This window comes from Neomonachus schauinslandi, chromosome X, assembly GCF_002201575.2.
Source record: "Neomonachus schauinslandi chromosome X, ASM220157v2, whole genome shotgun sequence".
Lineage (NCBI taxonomy): Eukaryota > Metazoa > Chordata > Mammalia > Carnivora > Phocidae > Neomonachus > Neomonachus schauinslandi.
Window position 1 is genome coordinate 99888912 of NC_058419.1, and position 18293 is coordinate 99907204.

Consider the following 18293-nt stretch of genomic DNA (forward strand, 5'->3'; position numbering starts at 1 on the left):
GTTGGTGAAGAGAATAAAGTCAATTTTTCAGCCATATATGCCAAAGTATAGTAATTAATTAAGTAGAAAAACTCAAGTGAATGTGGGAAGTAAGCAGTATATATTGTTTTTCAGAGCCAGTGGCAAACCAACACTGAGTTTCATCTTACTTACTTATTTTCCTACTTTAAAACATTTTAACCCAATTTGGAATCTTAATTTAAATCCTACTAGGTCTTAATTAAATAATTCTCATTTAATCGCCCTATGGTTTAAGGCTTTTGTGTGTCCCAAGGACAAGTAGGCCACATGCAACAACATTTCACCCACTTCCCCCTCCACTTGTCAGTTATATTTCTAGCAGGGGCAGGGCTAAAGCCAGAGAATGGTTCATTGTTGTCAGCCTACACAAACCCAGGACTGGAATCGCCACAATGGTGACCCAATAGAATGATAACTTGTGTGCATCCAGGAAAGCATAAAATTAAAAGAAATATAAGCTAAACAAATGAGCATAAGTTCCATTGACCCTTTGGCTCACACAGGCAATAAAATATTACCTTTGGAAGCACCCTGACATTTTGTTATAAAGGTTGAAAGAAGACATTTCCAAGGTTGTCTCAGTGTTGAAATTGCCCGGGGGTTGGGGTTGAGTGTCAGATGCAAGATGGGTCTTCATGAAATCTGACCCACTTTGACTTTCAAAAAAATCTTGAATTCTAAGTGAAAAGATTTTTTTTCAGATTTTAAAGCCTTTTTTCAACTGAAGTAGTATTCTCCTTTAAATAATCAATATAGCATTACTCACACAGATTTTTGAGGATGCTAAGTCATACTCCTTTTTTAGAAAAGAAAAAAATCTATTACTATTAAAGTGTGATGTCTTTGTTACTTGAATACTAATCGCTTTTTTTTTTGAGAATGTGCATCTTTTTATTGTTATGTTAATCCCCATACACTACATCATTAGTTTTAGATGTAGTGTTCCATGATTCATTGTTTGTGCATAACACCCAGTGCTCCATGCAGAACGTGCCCTCCTCAATACCCATCACCAGGCTAACCCATCCTCCCACCCCCTCCCCTCTAGAACCCTCAGTTTGTTTTTCAGAGTCCATCATCTCTCAGAGTTCGTCTACCCCTCCGCTAATCGCTTTTTTTTTAAAACTAGGTTGGCCAATGACTTTGAGGTTTTTTTTTTTTTAAATAACATTTAAGTACGTTGATTAGACAGCTTGACACTTAGACACATTTGTGTAAGTAGTAATTTATTCATCATTCACACATACTTAAGTGGACATTATCATGATAGCAGTTGTCAGAACAGAACACAACAAGCTATGAATTTAGATCTTATTTTAAGATGTGATCAGAAAAATTGGAAATATATTGAAAATGAAAACTCTCAATAATATGGTGAAAAACAGGAAAAACTGCGTCAACTCTTGGTTCCACTTAAGAGGCTAGATCTTTTGCACACATGTGTATGTATTGAGATAAAAGTAATAACCACTAGGTTGCCTGGGTGGCTCAGTCAGTTAAGCATCTGACTCAGTTTCAGCTCAGGTCTTGATCTCGGGGTCGTGAGATGGAGCCCAACATCAGGCTCCACGCTCAACGCAGAGTCTGCTTGTCCCTCTCCCACTCCTTCTCTCTCTCTCTCTCCCTCTCCCTCTCTCTAAAATAAAATAAAATCTTTAATAATAATAATAACAGCCACTAATGTATCTGGAGGGACAACGTGGCTTGCAAGTAAATACATAAGACTTTCCTTTTAGCCTAGGGATATAATGAAATGAAGATAAACCATTACAAAAAATTTAACAATCTAATTTTTAGACATGCTGTTGCATCGATTTTAATGAAGAAAATACATTTTATGTTCATTTTGTATCTCTTTTGTTGCTCTATTTGTGGGAAAGAAAGGTATTTTGGAAGGACTAAAACCATTTATTAAACTCAGGAACTACAATAATCTGAAAAGAAAAGTAGACACACAAGGGCATTTTACAGTCCTTTTCGGCCCTCTTCCACTTAATTATTTTTATCTCAGCTCTTCGAAAATTTATATATTTATCTCTGGCTCAGTTCTGTTTTCGTATCTCTAAGTTGATAACAGTATGTTGCCTGGAAAATCAATTCAGCAAAAATTCATTTTGTTTCAGTAGTGAGTACCTTCCCCATGGAAGTAAAATTAAATAATTGTGCCCAGTATAAAGCAAAGTAGGTGTAGCATATCACACAGGTAACCTCACAACCCTAGATTCCTCGATTAATTATTATTCATGCATGCCGAGGTAGCTTAATTTGTCTTAACAGCAAAAAAGTATCTCTCAGGAGCTACTACATACAAGACCATACCATACTTTGTACTGCATTTGCTTGGTCCAAAATGTGACATTCGGTAGCAATGGGTACGTTTTGACTTGGGATTTGTTTATTTATAAGCCTTGTGTAATAACAATCACCATTTAAATAAAATCCTAACCATTAGAGTTAGGTTGCACAGTTACAGGAACGTGGTCTCTTTTGTGCACTGCCATTTCCCTGGTGCTTAAACGTTCCTTGGCATAAATAGGTGCTCGATAATATTTTTTGGAGTGAGTGAATAAATAAACTTGCACAAAAGCATGGGACAAAATGCTCTCTTTCAGACACATAAGACCTGTACAAATTATTTTACAGATGCTTTGCTCCCATTTGCCACCATTCTAATTTGAGCCATTGTTACTTCTTGCCCGAATCTACAGGCACTCATTTTCACTCTTTTCTCCTTTCTGAAATGACCGCAGGCTTACACTGGTCTACCTGAGATTTTCTAGATGAACGTGCCAGGCCCCGGAAGAGCATGACCTTACTGTGATTCCCCACTTTATCTCCTCAGGGAGTTGCTCCTGACCTGCCTCAGTCTCCTCTGTGTGACACAACTTCTCATAGCATGATTACAACTGTTCTTTCCATAACCCACGGAATGTGTATCTCTGATCATGAATGTGAGTCTGGCAGGAGGCCCGTTTTCCCAGTGAGTAGTACACATATACATAGTACGTATATGCATACTACATAGTAGATATAAGTGGTTTCGACTGAGTAGTCATAAAATCTAACTAAAAGAGTTGCTGAGAATATGCCAATTCCCCTTTGCAGAAACCTTCATTATCTGGCCTGCAAAGGCTGCTCGTTCATACCCACCACAACACTGCTCCAAGAAAACACCCACAAGGGGCGCCTGGGCCGCTCAGTCAGTAGGGTGTTGGACTTTTGATTTCGGCTCAGGTCATGGGCTCAAGCCCCAGCCAGGCTCCACGCTGAGCTGAGTACAGAGTCTGCTTCAGATTCTCTCTCCCTCTGCTCCTTCCCCCACTTCCAAGTGCGCTCTCTCTCTCTCTGCTCACTCTTAAATAAATAAATAAATAAATAAATAAATAAATAAATAAATAAAATCTTAAAAAAACACCCACGATTTAGTTTTCCACAACTTCCCTGTACTTCATGCTTCACCTTATTGAAGACTATTTGTCCTTCCCCAAACACATTAAGCTTTTCTACCTCTTACCCTTCGTTCAGGCTCTAAACAAGTATCTTCTCCCCTCTTACCATGCTTCCTCTTCCTTTATCGGTTTTACGTCTAGTTCAAGGAGACATTCCAAAGGGACGTGATAGAGGAAGGAAGAAAGACAGGACTCCCCCCGCTCCACCCCAGAGGAGTATTCGAAGTTAGTTCCAGTGCCGCAGCTGCCCGAAAAAGGATCTAAGTCTGTGGCTCTCAGGGATGAGCTTACTACCCTCTGCTTTGCAGTCTCCCTGAACCAGACCAGATAAGACCTTGTGTGACTTGGTGTTCCCCACGTTGCCTGACGCAATGCTTAACCAGTTGTAGGTGGAGTAAAAGAAGGAGAAATAGAGCCGAACTTCTCATTCATCTTTGCAACAGTCCTGAGGTGGCCATGTTCCTATTCCCATTCTACACTAGAGGAAATGCATGCAAATAGTTGTAAATGAATTTTTTCTCTAGTAGAAAACCCCAAACATGAGAGAGAAGAGGAGAGAGGGAAAGACAGAGAGAGAGAGAGAGAGAGAGAGAGACGCAGATCATCCCTCTTCTCAACCCCAACATCTATAAAGTAAATGTTGAGCAAAGTAGACAAAGGTATCTCTGTCTTTGAAGAGATAGCCTTCTATGCCAAGGCTCACCAGTTTAGCGGTAGAGCCCAGGTTAGATTTCAGCCCCCTTGGTCCGCTTGGGCCGAACACTCTACAACTGCACATGGAAACCCTGGGTTGGAGCTTTGTATCTTTTCCTATATAAATATTCTTAAAGTTTTTATTCAGCCTTGCCACAGTGCCCTCCAGAAGACTATGCCAAGGTGTATCACCATCAGCAGAACATATTTTCCTTAAAGAGATTACTTCTCCTTTTTTCCCACTTGCTCTATTTCTCTGAAAACTCTCTGGTTGGCACCCAAAGTGAGAATATGATGTTCTTGCTCAGAGGCTTAGAGGTATGTCAGAAATGAGCACAGGCTCCAACATAAAATAAATCGAGTAACCGAGCTAAAGAATTCGGTTATGGAAGCTGAAGGACGTAAGCTGGCTTCTTTTTTTAAAGATTTTATTTACTTATTTGACAGAGAGAGAGCACAAGCAGAGGGTGAGGCAGAGGGAGAGGGAGAAGCAGACTCCCCGCTGAGCAGGGAGCCCGAAGGGGGGCTCGATCCCAGGACCCTGGACTGAGCCACTGAGGCACCTCTAAGCTGGCTTCTTTTATTTAAGAATTCAGTGTCAGATTTTTATAGGAAACTGTGGTGATGAAGTAATTTGAGAATAGCTGTTGGTCTGAAGTATTAGCAATTAATGCAAAAACGCCTAATTCTCTTGATTGTTTCTTCTTTAATAAAATTGTATTGAGGGATTATCATGTGCTGGATCCAGGCATACTCTGGTGAAAAAAATAATATAGAATTGCCTTAATGAAGATTAGAGTCTTGGGATGGGATAGATGATGAATTAATAAATAGGCAAATGTATATGCACTTTGAAATTGCTAACTGGGCCAAGAAGGAAGGGTGCTAAGAGGGAGAGATATAGGGAGAGCTCTCTTTAAACAGGGAAACCAGGGATGGGCTCATTTTCACGGTCCCATTCAGTGAGATCTGAGGTTCATGAATGAAAGCCAGCCGGGCAGAGAGTACAGATGTAAAAGTCCAGGCTGAGGGAATAGCATACACGAAGGCTCTAAGCCAAGAATAAGTTTGGTCAGTTCTAGGAACACAGCATTTTCCAAGTTCTTGTTAAAAATGCCTACATCTCTGGGCGCCTGGGTGGCTCAGTTGGTTAAGCGACTGCCTTCGGCTCAGGTCATGATCCTGGAGTCCTGGGATCGAGTGCCGCATCGGGCTCCCTGCTCGTCAGGGAGTCTGCTTCTCCCTCTGACCCTCCTCCCTCTCATGCTCTCTCTCATTCTCTCTCTCTCAAATAAATAAATAAAATCTTTAAAAAAAAAATGCCTACATCTCAAGCCCACCCTGGACCTACAGAATCAAAAACACTGAAGACAAGGGGCACCCGGGTGGCTCAGTTGGTGGGGTGTCTGACTCTTGGTTTCAGCTCAGGTCATGATCTCAGGGTCATGAGATCGAGCCCTGCGTTGGGCTCTGAACTCAGCTCAGAGTCTGCTTCAGATTCTCTCTCCCTCTCTCTCTCCATTTCTCCCCCCCACTTGTATTCTCTCTCTCTCAAATAAATAAATAAATTAAATAATCTTTAAACAAACAAACAAATAAATAAAACACTGGGGACAGGAGCTTGTAGGCTCTGCATTAACGAATGCTCCGCAGTGACATTGGGGCATGCTCTTAGTGAGAATCCCTGCCTTACAGGGAGGTTTGAGCCTTGTAGGGAAAGGTGAGAGCAAGACGGGGCAGCGGCAGTAGTAAATGTGGACACAGACCGTGAACATTTTAGACTGTCAAATCCATTTGCAAATCCAAAAACCTGTTAACTGTAAAACCTAAGCTGTCTAAAATAACTCCCGAATTTGAATATCAATGTCCTTGTGGTTGATATTTTTAAAGGCTTATGGATTATTACTTATTTTTAAATAAGTTAAACAGATTTCATTAACTGACATTTCACTTGATGTTTTGTCACATATAATTAAAATTTCTCAGATAGAAAATATTGGCATTTCTTCTGTTTCCTTAGCAGCCTAAAAACATGGCTTGCTTGAATGATTTATTTATACTCATTAGAGACCTTCTTATTTTAATTGTGCACATTTTGCATTTAGCCTCTGCAGAACACGCGTGATTGACCTTCTTATTTCTTTTAACTATGTCATGCAAAAGCTATGGAAAACTGGAAATGTTTTTGTTTTGGGTTTTTTGGTTTGTTTGCTTCTTTTTTTCTGTGAAGAGAAAATAATTAGGTTTCACAGTTAGGATTACAGAAATAAGTTTCCAAGGAAATTAAAGTCACTAGATGTGTACAACTTGTTCTTTTAAGTAGAAACCTGTCCTTCGTGATCAATTCTGTCTTGTTTCTCATTTCTAATTTATATCTGTGAAGGCAAAATGAACAACATGCATAAAAAAGAAGATAGGCATTATTAGTGTGGTAGAGCTGTAATTCAGCTCTTACTCTCAGAACCTTGAGGTTATGAGCTTCATAGTGAAGCCATGTCCGAAAAGATGAAGAATGACGATGGATGCAAATGAGAAAATGTTAAAAAAGAATTTATGCTTTTGTGTTCGGGTGTGCATTCTTTTTCCAGAAAACGAAGAGAAACTAGAGATCCTTTTTTCATAAAAACACGGGGATTCTTTATGGGAATAACACAGCAGTTGCTATTCTTTGAGTGCCACAAATTTAGAACTGTGGTGTCTCTGAGGGCAAACCATAGCTAAAATATAATTACTGATAATTGTTTGGGAAATGAAAGCCCTGAATTTCTTCATGCCTACAAACTTCATATTGTTTTCCTAAAATCTGGGTGCCTTTTTTTTTTTTTTTTAATTTAACCTCCCTCTAAGTCATCCTGATTATGCTACCTCTAGGTCATTAGTTCTGAGTTTGTTTCATTATTTATGTCCTTATTCTGTTTGCTGGTCAAAAGTGGTCATGCCCAACTATGAAAACGTACAAGAATAGCCCTGAAAGCTGAATGCAGGGAAGACAATGAAAAGAAACAGCATAATATTTTGCCTTCAGGCTACCACAATAAAAACTGATGCTGGAATGGAATGCGGCCGCATCTCTAGTAAAAAACAGTACATGTTTCAATGGCATAAATTATTGTCAAGAATGTCTACCAGAGGCAAAAGTGGTACGAAAGGCAGAGGGATATAATTCGTCTGCAGACTACCCCTTATGTCTCAGCTCTATACACTCCCTCAGCATTTGGCAGAGATCACAGAGTTAGTATTATGGAAATGGTGGCCTGTCTCCATTTTGTTGGAGATCTATGGGATAGCCTCATAATGTTAGTAATGAGAATTCACCTAAGAAGTCTCTTGCAAAAAAAAAAGTGTCTGACCTCTGAAATCCAAGGGTAAAGGAGATTGAGGAACTGGATGAAGTTTGTCTATGTAGTAGATGCTGTAGGCACCCCAGCCAGATTCCTTCACTAAGCTGGTGCAGTCATCCCCCAGCAGCTCTGAGGGTTGGCTGCTAAAAGATTCATAGTTGCACCCTTTTCCAGAAAACCTCCCTCAGGCAAAAGGAAGCCGTCTTGCCTGGGAAATAACACCATCCCTTTTCCCCTCAGACAGCCAGGGGGCAGCTAGTGGCCAAACACCGACTGACATTGGGGCAGAAAAGGACAACCGCTTTGTCTCAACATGGAACCAACTGTGGTATAATTTGTGCTCCAGAGCTCCCCATGGGATCAAGCTGATGCTGGGCTCCAGCTAAGACCACATCCTTACTTAGCTTTTCTGTCCTGTCCGCCTGCCTCTCTCACTTCAGATCACTCAGACTCTGCTTCTCCAAAACCCAGCCTAAGTCAGTAGGTATCTGAGACAAATGCTGAACCTCCACCCTGGGCACCACATCAGGCAGTAAACCAATCAGAAGAAAGAGCCAAGAATTACAGTTAACAACGGACATCTCCAAGCCTGATGCATTTCATGAAAGTCTTGCCTACATCTTGTCTTGTGTTTCTTTGTTATTGGTCCAATGACATTTCAGTAGCTCATGTGCCCCAGGTATTTTAGAAGCTCCAATAGGACTCTGATCCTCTGGGCAAAGCAGCATATGGTCTTTGACTCTCATGGCCCCAGTGGCAGGCACTCACTCCCCTCAAGATAATGTAGCCTTCCAGAAATGCAGAAGCTGCAAAACACAGCTGGGCTGTGCCTGCCCCCAATTCTTGGGTAACTGGGTTCTATGAGGCCTTCCCTGAGCCTCGCATAGGAGTTCTAATAACACTACTCAAGCCCTGTATTTGCAGGACATGATATCCATTTCCTCCCCCCCTCACCTTCATACTACTAACGCTGCGTGAAAATTCCTGGGACTTTTCCTAGTGCCTTCTCTTTGTAGACTGTTTTCCAGGGGTTTTGGTTCTCAAACATTTGTTCAATAAGGTTTCATTGTAGAGAGACATGCAATTAGTCACTATTTCATCTTTTAAGTAGTATTTGTGACATAAATTTCTCCGCACAGTGTATATAGCCTTAGAATGGCCTTTCATCATCAGACCCAACTAATTTTGAATTTCTAGTATGTGACATGGGACTTCTATGAATTAGTAGGTTAAGATTTCAGGAAGAATGTTTAATGTCCCTAAGAAGGGAAGTTTTTCAGATTATCAGTACCCCATTAATATATAAATAAAACACTTTATATGTGTGTGTGTGTGATATGTATCATGTCACACAATTTATAAATAAACTCCTAGGTGGCATTGCTAATTCACACATCCCAGAGCCTCCTCCCCTCCTTGCCTGCTTGTGCAACTGCTCCTACTGTGGCCTTCCTTGGATTGTCCTGGACCTCCACCACTGACTCCCCTACTTTCTCTCCATCTACAAGCCTCATCTCGCTTCCCTTCCCTCCTAATCCAGTTTAGATTCCATCGTGTTTTTCAATGACATTCCAGCTAAAATTTAAACTCCCTTGTCCCTGACAGAGACACCTGACATGACTGGATCAACTGCTTTCTCCATGCTTGCAAAGAACACTGTTGGAGGAGAAAATGGGGCGGGCAGGTTCAAGATTTCAAAAAAAAAAAAAAATGTTGGTCCTCGGCCTCCAATGGGCCCTTGACACCATCTAGCAACCTCACTAGTTTCTGAGGTCAACCTCTGTCACGGTCTCTGTCACACCTAATTCAAATGTTCCCACTTACCCTGAATTCATGTTTTCATTCAACGAATATTTGTTGAACACCGATTTTATGCCCAGTCTGTTGCTTCATACTTCATAGAGGAATCAGAGGCCCTCAAAGTACAAGTCCCTTGACTTTTTTTTTTCCAGTCCTTTAAATTGACCTTCTGTACCCAGCAGCATAGTCCCTTAACTATGAAGCCAAAGCTTCTCCCTCCAAAACAACGTTCCCTTGTTAATAGATCATTCCTTTCTTTTGTTGCAATATGGTTGATGACTAAAATCCTAAATCTGTATTTGAACAAATCTTTAACTACATAAGGATAAGCAACAATCTGACAACCAATTTAATTTCATAAAAAGAAGAAAAACTTGACATATCAGACTTATATATCATTCTAAATCAGTGCTTTTATATCTATAATCAGACAACATTTAATGAAGTGAAAATTCTGCCGGCATGAAACTAGTCATAATAAAATTAGACTTGGTTTGCTCTTTCATGGAGAACATATTCCAGATGTTTAAGTGATTCAAAGAAAACCCACAGTATAATGGCTCCCTTCAATGTTTTCTCACTCACTGCTTCCAAACTAGAATAAAATCTAATGAAATTCTAGTCGTATTTAAATAGCACAGGATATATTGTTCAGAGTTAACCGTACTTTTTTGACATTTCATACTCGGTGTTCAATAATATGAACGTATATTTATATGTGTAATATTAAAAGCTCTAATGTTGGAAAGATAGTCAAACACAATGTGACATCCACTTAAATGACACAGGCCCCATACTGAGTCTTTACATGGCATGGTGTCTTGTGATTCGGTGTTTAGGGACCCATACTTCTTACTCGGTACACTTCTAGGCATTGATAGTCTACAACAGCAGTGAGCCATCCTCAGGGGGTGCGGAGCTGCCACAGGAACCTAGGCCAGATGCCAAAGTGGAGACTGACTCGGACACTCTCCCACCTCCTTTTTCTCTTCCTCTCTTCTACCTCCAGTTACCTTCTTTCCTCTGTTCTCATGGGCTTAGTGCCCTCATGATGATGTCTAGCTGGCTAAAGTTCTTCATTCTGCTCAGTCCCATCATGATATCCCCCAGCATGAAACTTCCCACCAAATGATCACTTTACCAACTGACCTTCTCCCCGCCCCCATCAAAGCTTCCTTTGATCCTAACAGAAATGTAATCCAGATTAAACTAAACATATGCCTTCTGCCCCTCTTAGTTAATGATGGTACTAGTAATGGTAGCAGTGGTAGGCAAGGAGTGGTAGTAAACTTTATCATAGATTTCCTCTATTCCAGCTCAGAACCTAGAGTTCAACAGTTAATTGAAAAAGTCAGTTCAATCAGGGAATCATAAAAAAGTATGTCTTAAACATTTTATTCGATCTTAGTCAACCAGGATTTTAATGTTGTGTGAAGGTTTCTTCTTTAAGTGTAGATTCACTGATTAGACTTCTCCATAAATCACACTGATGATGAAGACTTTGTGATTTCCAGTTCCGGTTTCTTTCATGTAGACAGAACCCATCAGGAAACATGAAAGTCATTCTGAATACAGAACCCTTCTAAATTTTTCAGATTATTTTCCTAATCTTTTACAGTTGCTTGCCTACACCCAATTCAATAATATTTACTTCTCTTGTTCTTTTTAAAGCACCTTTCTAGAGGGTTTAACCTGGTTTTCATAGAAATAATAGCTTATTTTCTCTTAGACTTAAATTTCTTTGGTTTGTGAAATCTTTAATTAAATTATGTAATTGCAATACTAACTGGCAAAGACAGGTTTGAGACCATACCACAACCAACAACTCAACTAATGACAGCTGAAGGCCATGCATCCTGGCAGATAGCTCTAACATTTTATTTAGAGGCTGTGAAGAGGCCCCAGTCACTGTGTTTCACAGAGGCATGAAGACTAGCTAATCTGGTGAGTCTTAAGTAAAGACCAGTTAAGAGAACGTCTACTGTAATTGCTAGATGGCGGGGGGGGGGGGGGAGACAGAAGCCACCAGATTCCATGATGGTGGGGAGAGATGGGGAGAAGGAGAGTGAGTGTTCTGATTAATGATGTATACTGGACCCTAATTTTTTTTAAAGATTTTATTTATTTGAGAGAGAGAGAGCACAAGAGAGGGGGAGGGTCAGAGGGAGAAGCAGACTCCCTGCTGAGCAGGGAGCCCGATGTGGGACTCCATCCTGGGATTCTAGGATCATGACCTGAGCCGAAGGCAGTCGCCCAACCAATTGACCCACCCAGGTGCCCTGGACCCTAATTTTTAATCGCCTTCATCTTCCAAAACACCAATGGAGGATTAAAATCTGTGTCTGGGACTTTGCAGGAAGGAAGTAAAAATCCAAATATTCCAATAAAAGGCATTTGAACACATACATGATGTAGTCCAAAGGGAGCTGAAACCTGCATGTGACTGAGCCGGATACTCAATGGCTAAGAGGCATGCCGGTGAAGACGGATGATTAACAGACAGGGTTAGCCTGCAGTTTTGTCGGACTCTGCCTAGCTGCTGCACCATCTCTGCAATGCTTTCCTGTTTCTAGTTCCTACTCATATGATATTTATTTATGGTGCCTAGAAACAGATGTTACTATCCAGAAGAGAATGCCTCCATTTTGTAATGATTGCGCTTGTCCAGGTTTCTCCATTGACATTTAGGAAATCTGCTTTCTAGGGGCACCTGGGTGGCTCAGTCAGTTAAGCCACCAACTCTTGATTTTGGCTCAGGTCATGATCTCAGGGGTTGTGGGATGGAGCCCCGCACAGGGCTCTTCCCTCAGCAGGGAGTCAGCTTCAGGATCCCTCCCCCCACCCCACCACGCACCTTAGCACATGCACACACACATGCTCTCTCTCAAATAAATGAATAAATCTTTAAAATAAATCTGTTTTCTAACCTTTTATTACACAAAACAAAGTGATTATGGATCATTTCCTTTTAGAGATATGAATTTACATCGATGGATTTTACCTCCTTCCATGGGATCCTTTTAATCTCTATATTTATTTATAAGGCAAGGGAATAATGTTACTATCAATCCCTATAAAAACTTTCTCAGACTGATTCCTATGACATTCCACTGACATGAAGGTGAATAAAGATGAATACATCAGATAGGATTTTTTTGCATGTCTGTGGTCAGATAGAAAGATTTCTTCTATTTTCCTTTATTTTTATTTTTTATTAATATATAATTCACAAACGATAAAATTCACCCTTCAGGGGCACCCAGCTGGCTCAGTTGGTGGAGCCTGTGACTCTTGACTTCAGGGTCATGAGGTTGGGCCCCATGTTGGGTGTACAGTTTACTTAATAAAAAATTTTTTAAAATTCATTCTTTTGAAGTGTGCAATTCAGTGGTGTTTAGTATATTCATAAGGTTGTGCTACCATCACCACTGTCTCATTCCAGAACACTTTTATCACTCCCAAAAGACGCCCATGATTCTTTAATATAATATTCTTAATGCCCGTTTTTAAAAAACATTAAGTTCTATAGAGTGATTATCTTATATTACCTAAGAACTATATAAGAGTCTTATATTACATACAATACCACATTTTAGTGGTGAGATATTCAGGTTGATTTGACAGGACTAATGCCATTCTTATTTAGAATGTACATACTGGCTCCTTTTCTTTGGAGTGGGAGGGAATTGGAGAGTTATAGATGAAGTCAGTGTAAGGAGTGGTTTTATCAACATAGTGAACCAGAGAAATAACACCTACCCAGATCAAGCAAGTCAAAGCAGCGCATATACCCAAGTAAGTGATGTTGCCCTTGTGCAAAGACATTACATTACACAAACTGTTCTCCTAAGTGAGGGAATTTGTCCCTTAGAAATTGCTCATTGGAACATTTAGACATCATGCATCATGTTAAAGAACCATAAATGTCATCTCAATAGGGTAGATACGATGCATGGTAATATCCTCCCCATATCTGCATAGGGTTCTTCTACTCACCAGATTGTCGTGATGCATTGCATCAGAGAATCCCATTCTCATGCTTCAGAGACAGCTGAGAAGCCCCATGGGAGCCTTCCTAAGTCATTGCTACAAGGACTAAATTACCAGGAGACCAGGAAGTCATTCTTAGGGCTTGACAAAATACCCTAATCTCTAAATGAATCTACTTATTATGCAGTTGGTGTAAAGTATGAATGTAATATTTCATGATTGAGTATATCTTTTTATTGTAAAAAAAAAAAAAAGGATCCATTTGTGGTTGTAAGATGAGTAGAATTCAGAATCTAGCAGTGTATTTTTTCTGTTACTTTGCCAATCCAGAATTACTTTGGAAAGGTATATAATATAATAGCTAAGTATATGTACTCTGGAGGCAAGCAACCCTGGCTATGTATCCCAGGTTCCTCAATTTTGACCCATTGAACCTTTGGCAAGATACAACCTCTGCAAGTTGTTTTCTCACATGTAAAATGAGAATTCTCCAACTACCAATCTCATAGGGTTATTTTGTAGGAATAAAATTATTATTATGTGGACAGAGCTCAACACAGGATTAGGCACCTAAGAAATGCTCTGTAAATATTAGTTATTATTATTCACCCATTCACAAATGTCCGTGGTTACAATACCACTGTAGTAGAGCAAACGTCACTAACACTGCACCCCAAACAGAACAAGATATCTTGTAGTTCCCATGTGTGTTTCTTTGCTTTAAATGTTCTCATTTTCCAACTCGCCCTTGACTATTTCACACAGGTGCTTCGAGGAGAAATTACACCTCTGAAAGAGAATGTCAGCTACGTCAATGACCTTGCTCGCCAACTCACTACGTTGGGCATTCAGCTGTCACCATATAATGTCAACATTCTGGAAGACCTGAACACCAGATGGAAGCTTCTGCAGGTAGGCACGTTAGGAGCATTGCAGTTCCTTGTTACAACAAGAGAATATATGGATAAAGCTTGTTTGTAAGGAACAAGAAAAGTAGTTTCTTCATGTGATGTTCTGGATAATATTTCGTGAATGTAGGGTATTTTATATTATTTAGTAAGTTCCTATATAAATGTTTTCAAACCTATTAGTAATAATTTTTGTAAACAGCTTAAAGTTAGACTTTTCTATATCTTGCAATAAATATGGAAAATAGTGCTGAATCGTGATGGAAGGACTTATTTATTGTCATACAGTTACTTTGTACTATTATTGCTTGGATTCTTTAAACATCTTTACCTCTGGAATCCTAATTTAAACAACAGTCAATGGGAAGACATATTCTAAAATCTTTCTAAAAAGAACATCCTGGGCACCTGGGTTGCTCAGTTGGTTAAGTGTCTGCCTTCGGCTCAGTTCATAATCCCAGGGTCCTGGGATCAAGCCCCAAGCTGGGCTTCCTGCTCAGCGGGGAGCCGGCTTCTCCCTCTGCCACTGCCCCCACTCATGCTCGCTCACTCTCTCGCTCTCTCAAAAAATAAATAATCTTTTTAAAAAATAATAAAAAATAAAAAGAACATCCTATCACAAACCTATATATGGAGGTTTTTCATAGCTTTGCATAATAAATATAGGGACCAGAAGCATGCTCAAGGTCACACTTACTAGCTGTGGGACCTTGGGCAAGTTATTTAACCCTTCTGTGCTTCGGTCTTTTATCTGAAGAAAATGTGGATATTAAATGCTTCTAAAATACCAGTCTATTATTAGGACAAGTAAGTCAAAAGATGTGGAAAAGTGCTTAGAACAGGACTAGTTACATAGTAAATGTTGTATAAATTCTAGCTCTTGGTGTTATTGCAGTTATAATGGTTATTATTATAGCATACAAGTTTTGGAATCAAACTGACTGAATGACCTTGAAGTCATTCATCCTCTCTGATTGTCAGTTCTCTCATCTCTAACATGCTTGCTGTAATAGTAAACAAACTAATTCATGTAGAGTTGTTAATACAGTACCTGGCTCATAATAAGAACTCAAAAAAGGTAATGTGTCTCTATGTTCCCCACATGAGGGACACTGTGTAAATACCCTCAAACCCTCAAACTGATTTTACTGTAGAATTAGAGAATTGTTTTGTCTCCCTCTCCAGTTTCATAGGATGCAGACAGTATCTTCTGAGGACAGAGAGGAAACTGAGTTTAAAAATATTTGTTTTCAGTGTTTTAATAGGAAAAAAATGATAAAGCAGATAACTTTTTGTATTGGCAGTCCATTTAGGGGTGTGATTGAAAGTCCTGTTGAAGAATTGCTAGATCTTTAATAAAAACAAGTTCCAAATTCAAGACCTCCTGAGATCTCCTATAATTTAATTCTTGTTGCGATGGATAGTTTTGAAATATCTGTATGATAGACTGGTATAAGTGGCATTGACTAAAGCAAGGCAATATAGTTAAGCAATTAAATGCCTTTCTATGTCTATTAGTTTCATAGTGGCTAAGTACTATTAAAACCTTATCAGCTTCATCCTTAGTATGTTTTTCACTTTAAGCATAAATAAGGAAAGTAATAAATGTCCAAGGAAAAGCAGTGGCCACATTTGTTCTCTTCAAGCACTCTTGAACTGTATCTTAAAATTTCTTTTAAAGAACCAAATGCTGGGTGCCTGGGTGACTCAGTCAGGTAAGCGGCTGCCTTCGGCTCAGGTCATGATCCCGGGGTTCTGGGATCGAGCCCTGCATCGGGCTCCGTGCTCAGCGGGGAGCCTGTCTCTCCCTCTGCTGCCGCTCCCCCTGCTTGTGCTCTCTCTCTCTCCCTCTCTGTCAAATAAATAAATAAAATCTTAAAAAAAAACAAACAAACAAATGCTGCATTTGCTTTCCAAACGTTGTATGAGATTTGTGACCATGGCACATAAGCTTACAGATGAGGTCAAAAGATTATGACTGATAAGGAAAGTTTTTAAAGATCAGTGCTAAACAAGCCATTATAGTCACATTCTTTATTTAGATGTAAAGTATGAGAAAATATTAATAGCTTAAGTTTTGCTCATTCCTTAAAATGAATAAGGACTTGGTTATAAATATAGGGAAGTACATGAAAGGAGCTGATGTAATAAAAAGAGGACTGGAGTGAATAATATTAGCCCTGACTTCAAACTGAAGCTCATTCTTTGACCATGTTATCTTGAAGAAACCTTTATCCTCCCTCAGCTTTAATTCCCTCATTTATAAAATGAGGCAATCCATTTGGTCTCAGGTCACAGCCAGCTCAATCCTATGATTCTGTATCTGGATATCTTGGTGGGGGGGAGGGGGGGTGGGGGAGAGATGCATATGACAAAATTTAGTTTAGAATCAATACAGTGGCTTCCTCTCTTCATGTTACAGACATGGCTCATGGGGATTGTGTTTCTCCTTCTTTCATTTTAACTTTTAAATCCCTCATCCCAAGCCCACATATACACAGCTTTCTCGTACTAAACAGCTCGATGAGTTCATGGTACATGCTCTTGTTGTGGCAAATTTCACATGTTGCTATTTTTGAACATGACCTTAAGGATATGCTTGAAAAGTGTTTTCAGCAGAAAGCTGATAAATCCAAGGTTTGGGGTTGCACATAACTGAGTCAAGTGGATTCCATTTGTTTTCTGTGACCATAATTGTAACCACTCTGCCATATTATAAATGGTAGTCCTTGTTCAGAAAGTGAACAATGCCAAGAAATGAGGTTCACATCAAATAACTTCATCCCCTTGGCAGAGCAAGTCATATGTCCTGTTGACAACATTTTACCATTAGAAGAATGTATCTGACTAAAGAGTCACCCAACTCCTGTGAAGGGAAGCTAGAGCCCATCACAGTGCTATGTCAGTTAGGACATCATGATACAAAATTAGTGCAAATTCATCTCTGCTTCTTTGTCTACTAAGACAGAGAAAAATTAAAAAATAGAGAGTTGGAGTAGTGGGAAGGCGCATATACATCTAAGAAAACCTCTTAACTTGGGGCAAAATAGTGTAATAGAAGAGAGTTACATAGTACCAGGCTATATCTACTTGATACCAGAATATCCTGGGTTTAATTAGACAATCCATTAATTTTTATTTTAAAAGAAAACCATGCTGGGTTTTTTAGCTGTGTGCAATATCAGTCAAAATGATAGAAACAGATAAACCATGTATATTTGACATCAACAGCGGAGTAAGACACAGTCACGATTTATCTGTACATAAAAATAGTGTATAGAGAGCTCTGAATTTATTTGGGATGCACAAATAGAAGTTTAGAGACATTGGTTTCCCTGTTTGAAACTCTGTAGGAATAAAATCCTATTTTCCCTGCCTCAGAGTGGACTCACTGGTTGGGATGTTTGTCCTAGACCACGTGACAACGTGTTTTGGGCAGAGGAAACCTATGCCCTTCCTTGTGAGGAGGAGTTTTCATGTGCATTCCCTTGTTTAATCCTTATAACGTTATGATGATGCCTTACTATTACGTATTATCACTATTCCCTTTTACATGTAAGGAGACTGAGACTTAGACATAGAATATGACACAGTCCCAGTCACAGTCAAGGTGTGAATCCTCTCTTCTGAACTGCGACCCCCCTGCCCCTTTTGTTTCCTCTTATCAAAGTCCTATTTAGTTTGGACTTCACAAAGTCATACTTGAAAGCTGGTTTGGGCCACATGGGTATGAAATACTTCACTCTTTTCCTGCTTCTCCCCTCTTTTGAGTGACTCTCAGGGATATTAACTTTGAAATCTCCTTTTTACAAACCCGTGGATTAATGAGCCCAGTTCAGTGTACCCCTTAAAAATCCCACATGTAGTTTGAAATATAAGATGTTAAAGCATTACATTCTTCGTTGTCTTTAGAACACAGCAACCGTCCTAAAATCAACCAAAAGTGATTTTAATGAATTAGCTCTTAAAGTGGAACCAATGCTAACATTTGACCCAGTAGAAATGAGTATCAAAACCAAATGGGAAGAAAATTAAACTGATGATAAACTTCTAATGTTGAAGCAATGGGTACATGTTTAGTGACATAGTCA

The 18293-nt window shown here is 39.6% G+C and overlaps 1 protein-coding gene across 1 annotated transcript in view; it reads left to right on the plus strand.

The window, feature by feature from the left end:
- DMD (dystrophin) overlaps positions 1-18293 on the plus strand; it is a 2077064-nt gene that overhangs the window by 1756754 nt on the left and 302017 nt on the right. Inside the window, exon 60 of the mRNA XM_021677947.1 lies at positions 14060-14206. Within this exon, the coding sequence (XP_021533622.1) occupies positions 14060-14206 (147 nt within the window). The remainder of the gene's footprint in view (positions 1-14059; positions 14207-18293) is intronic.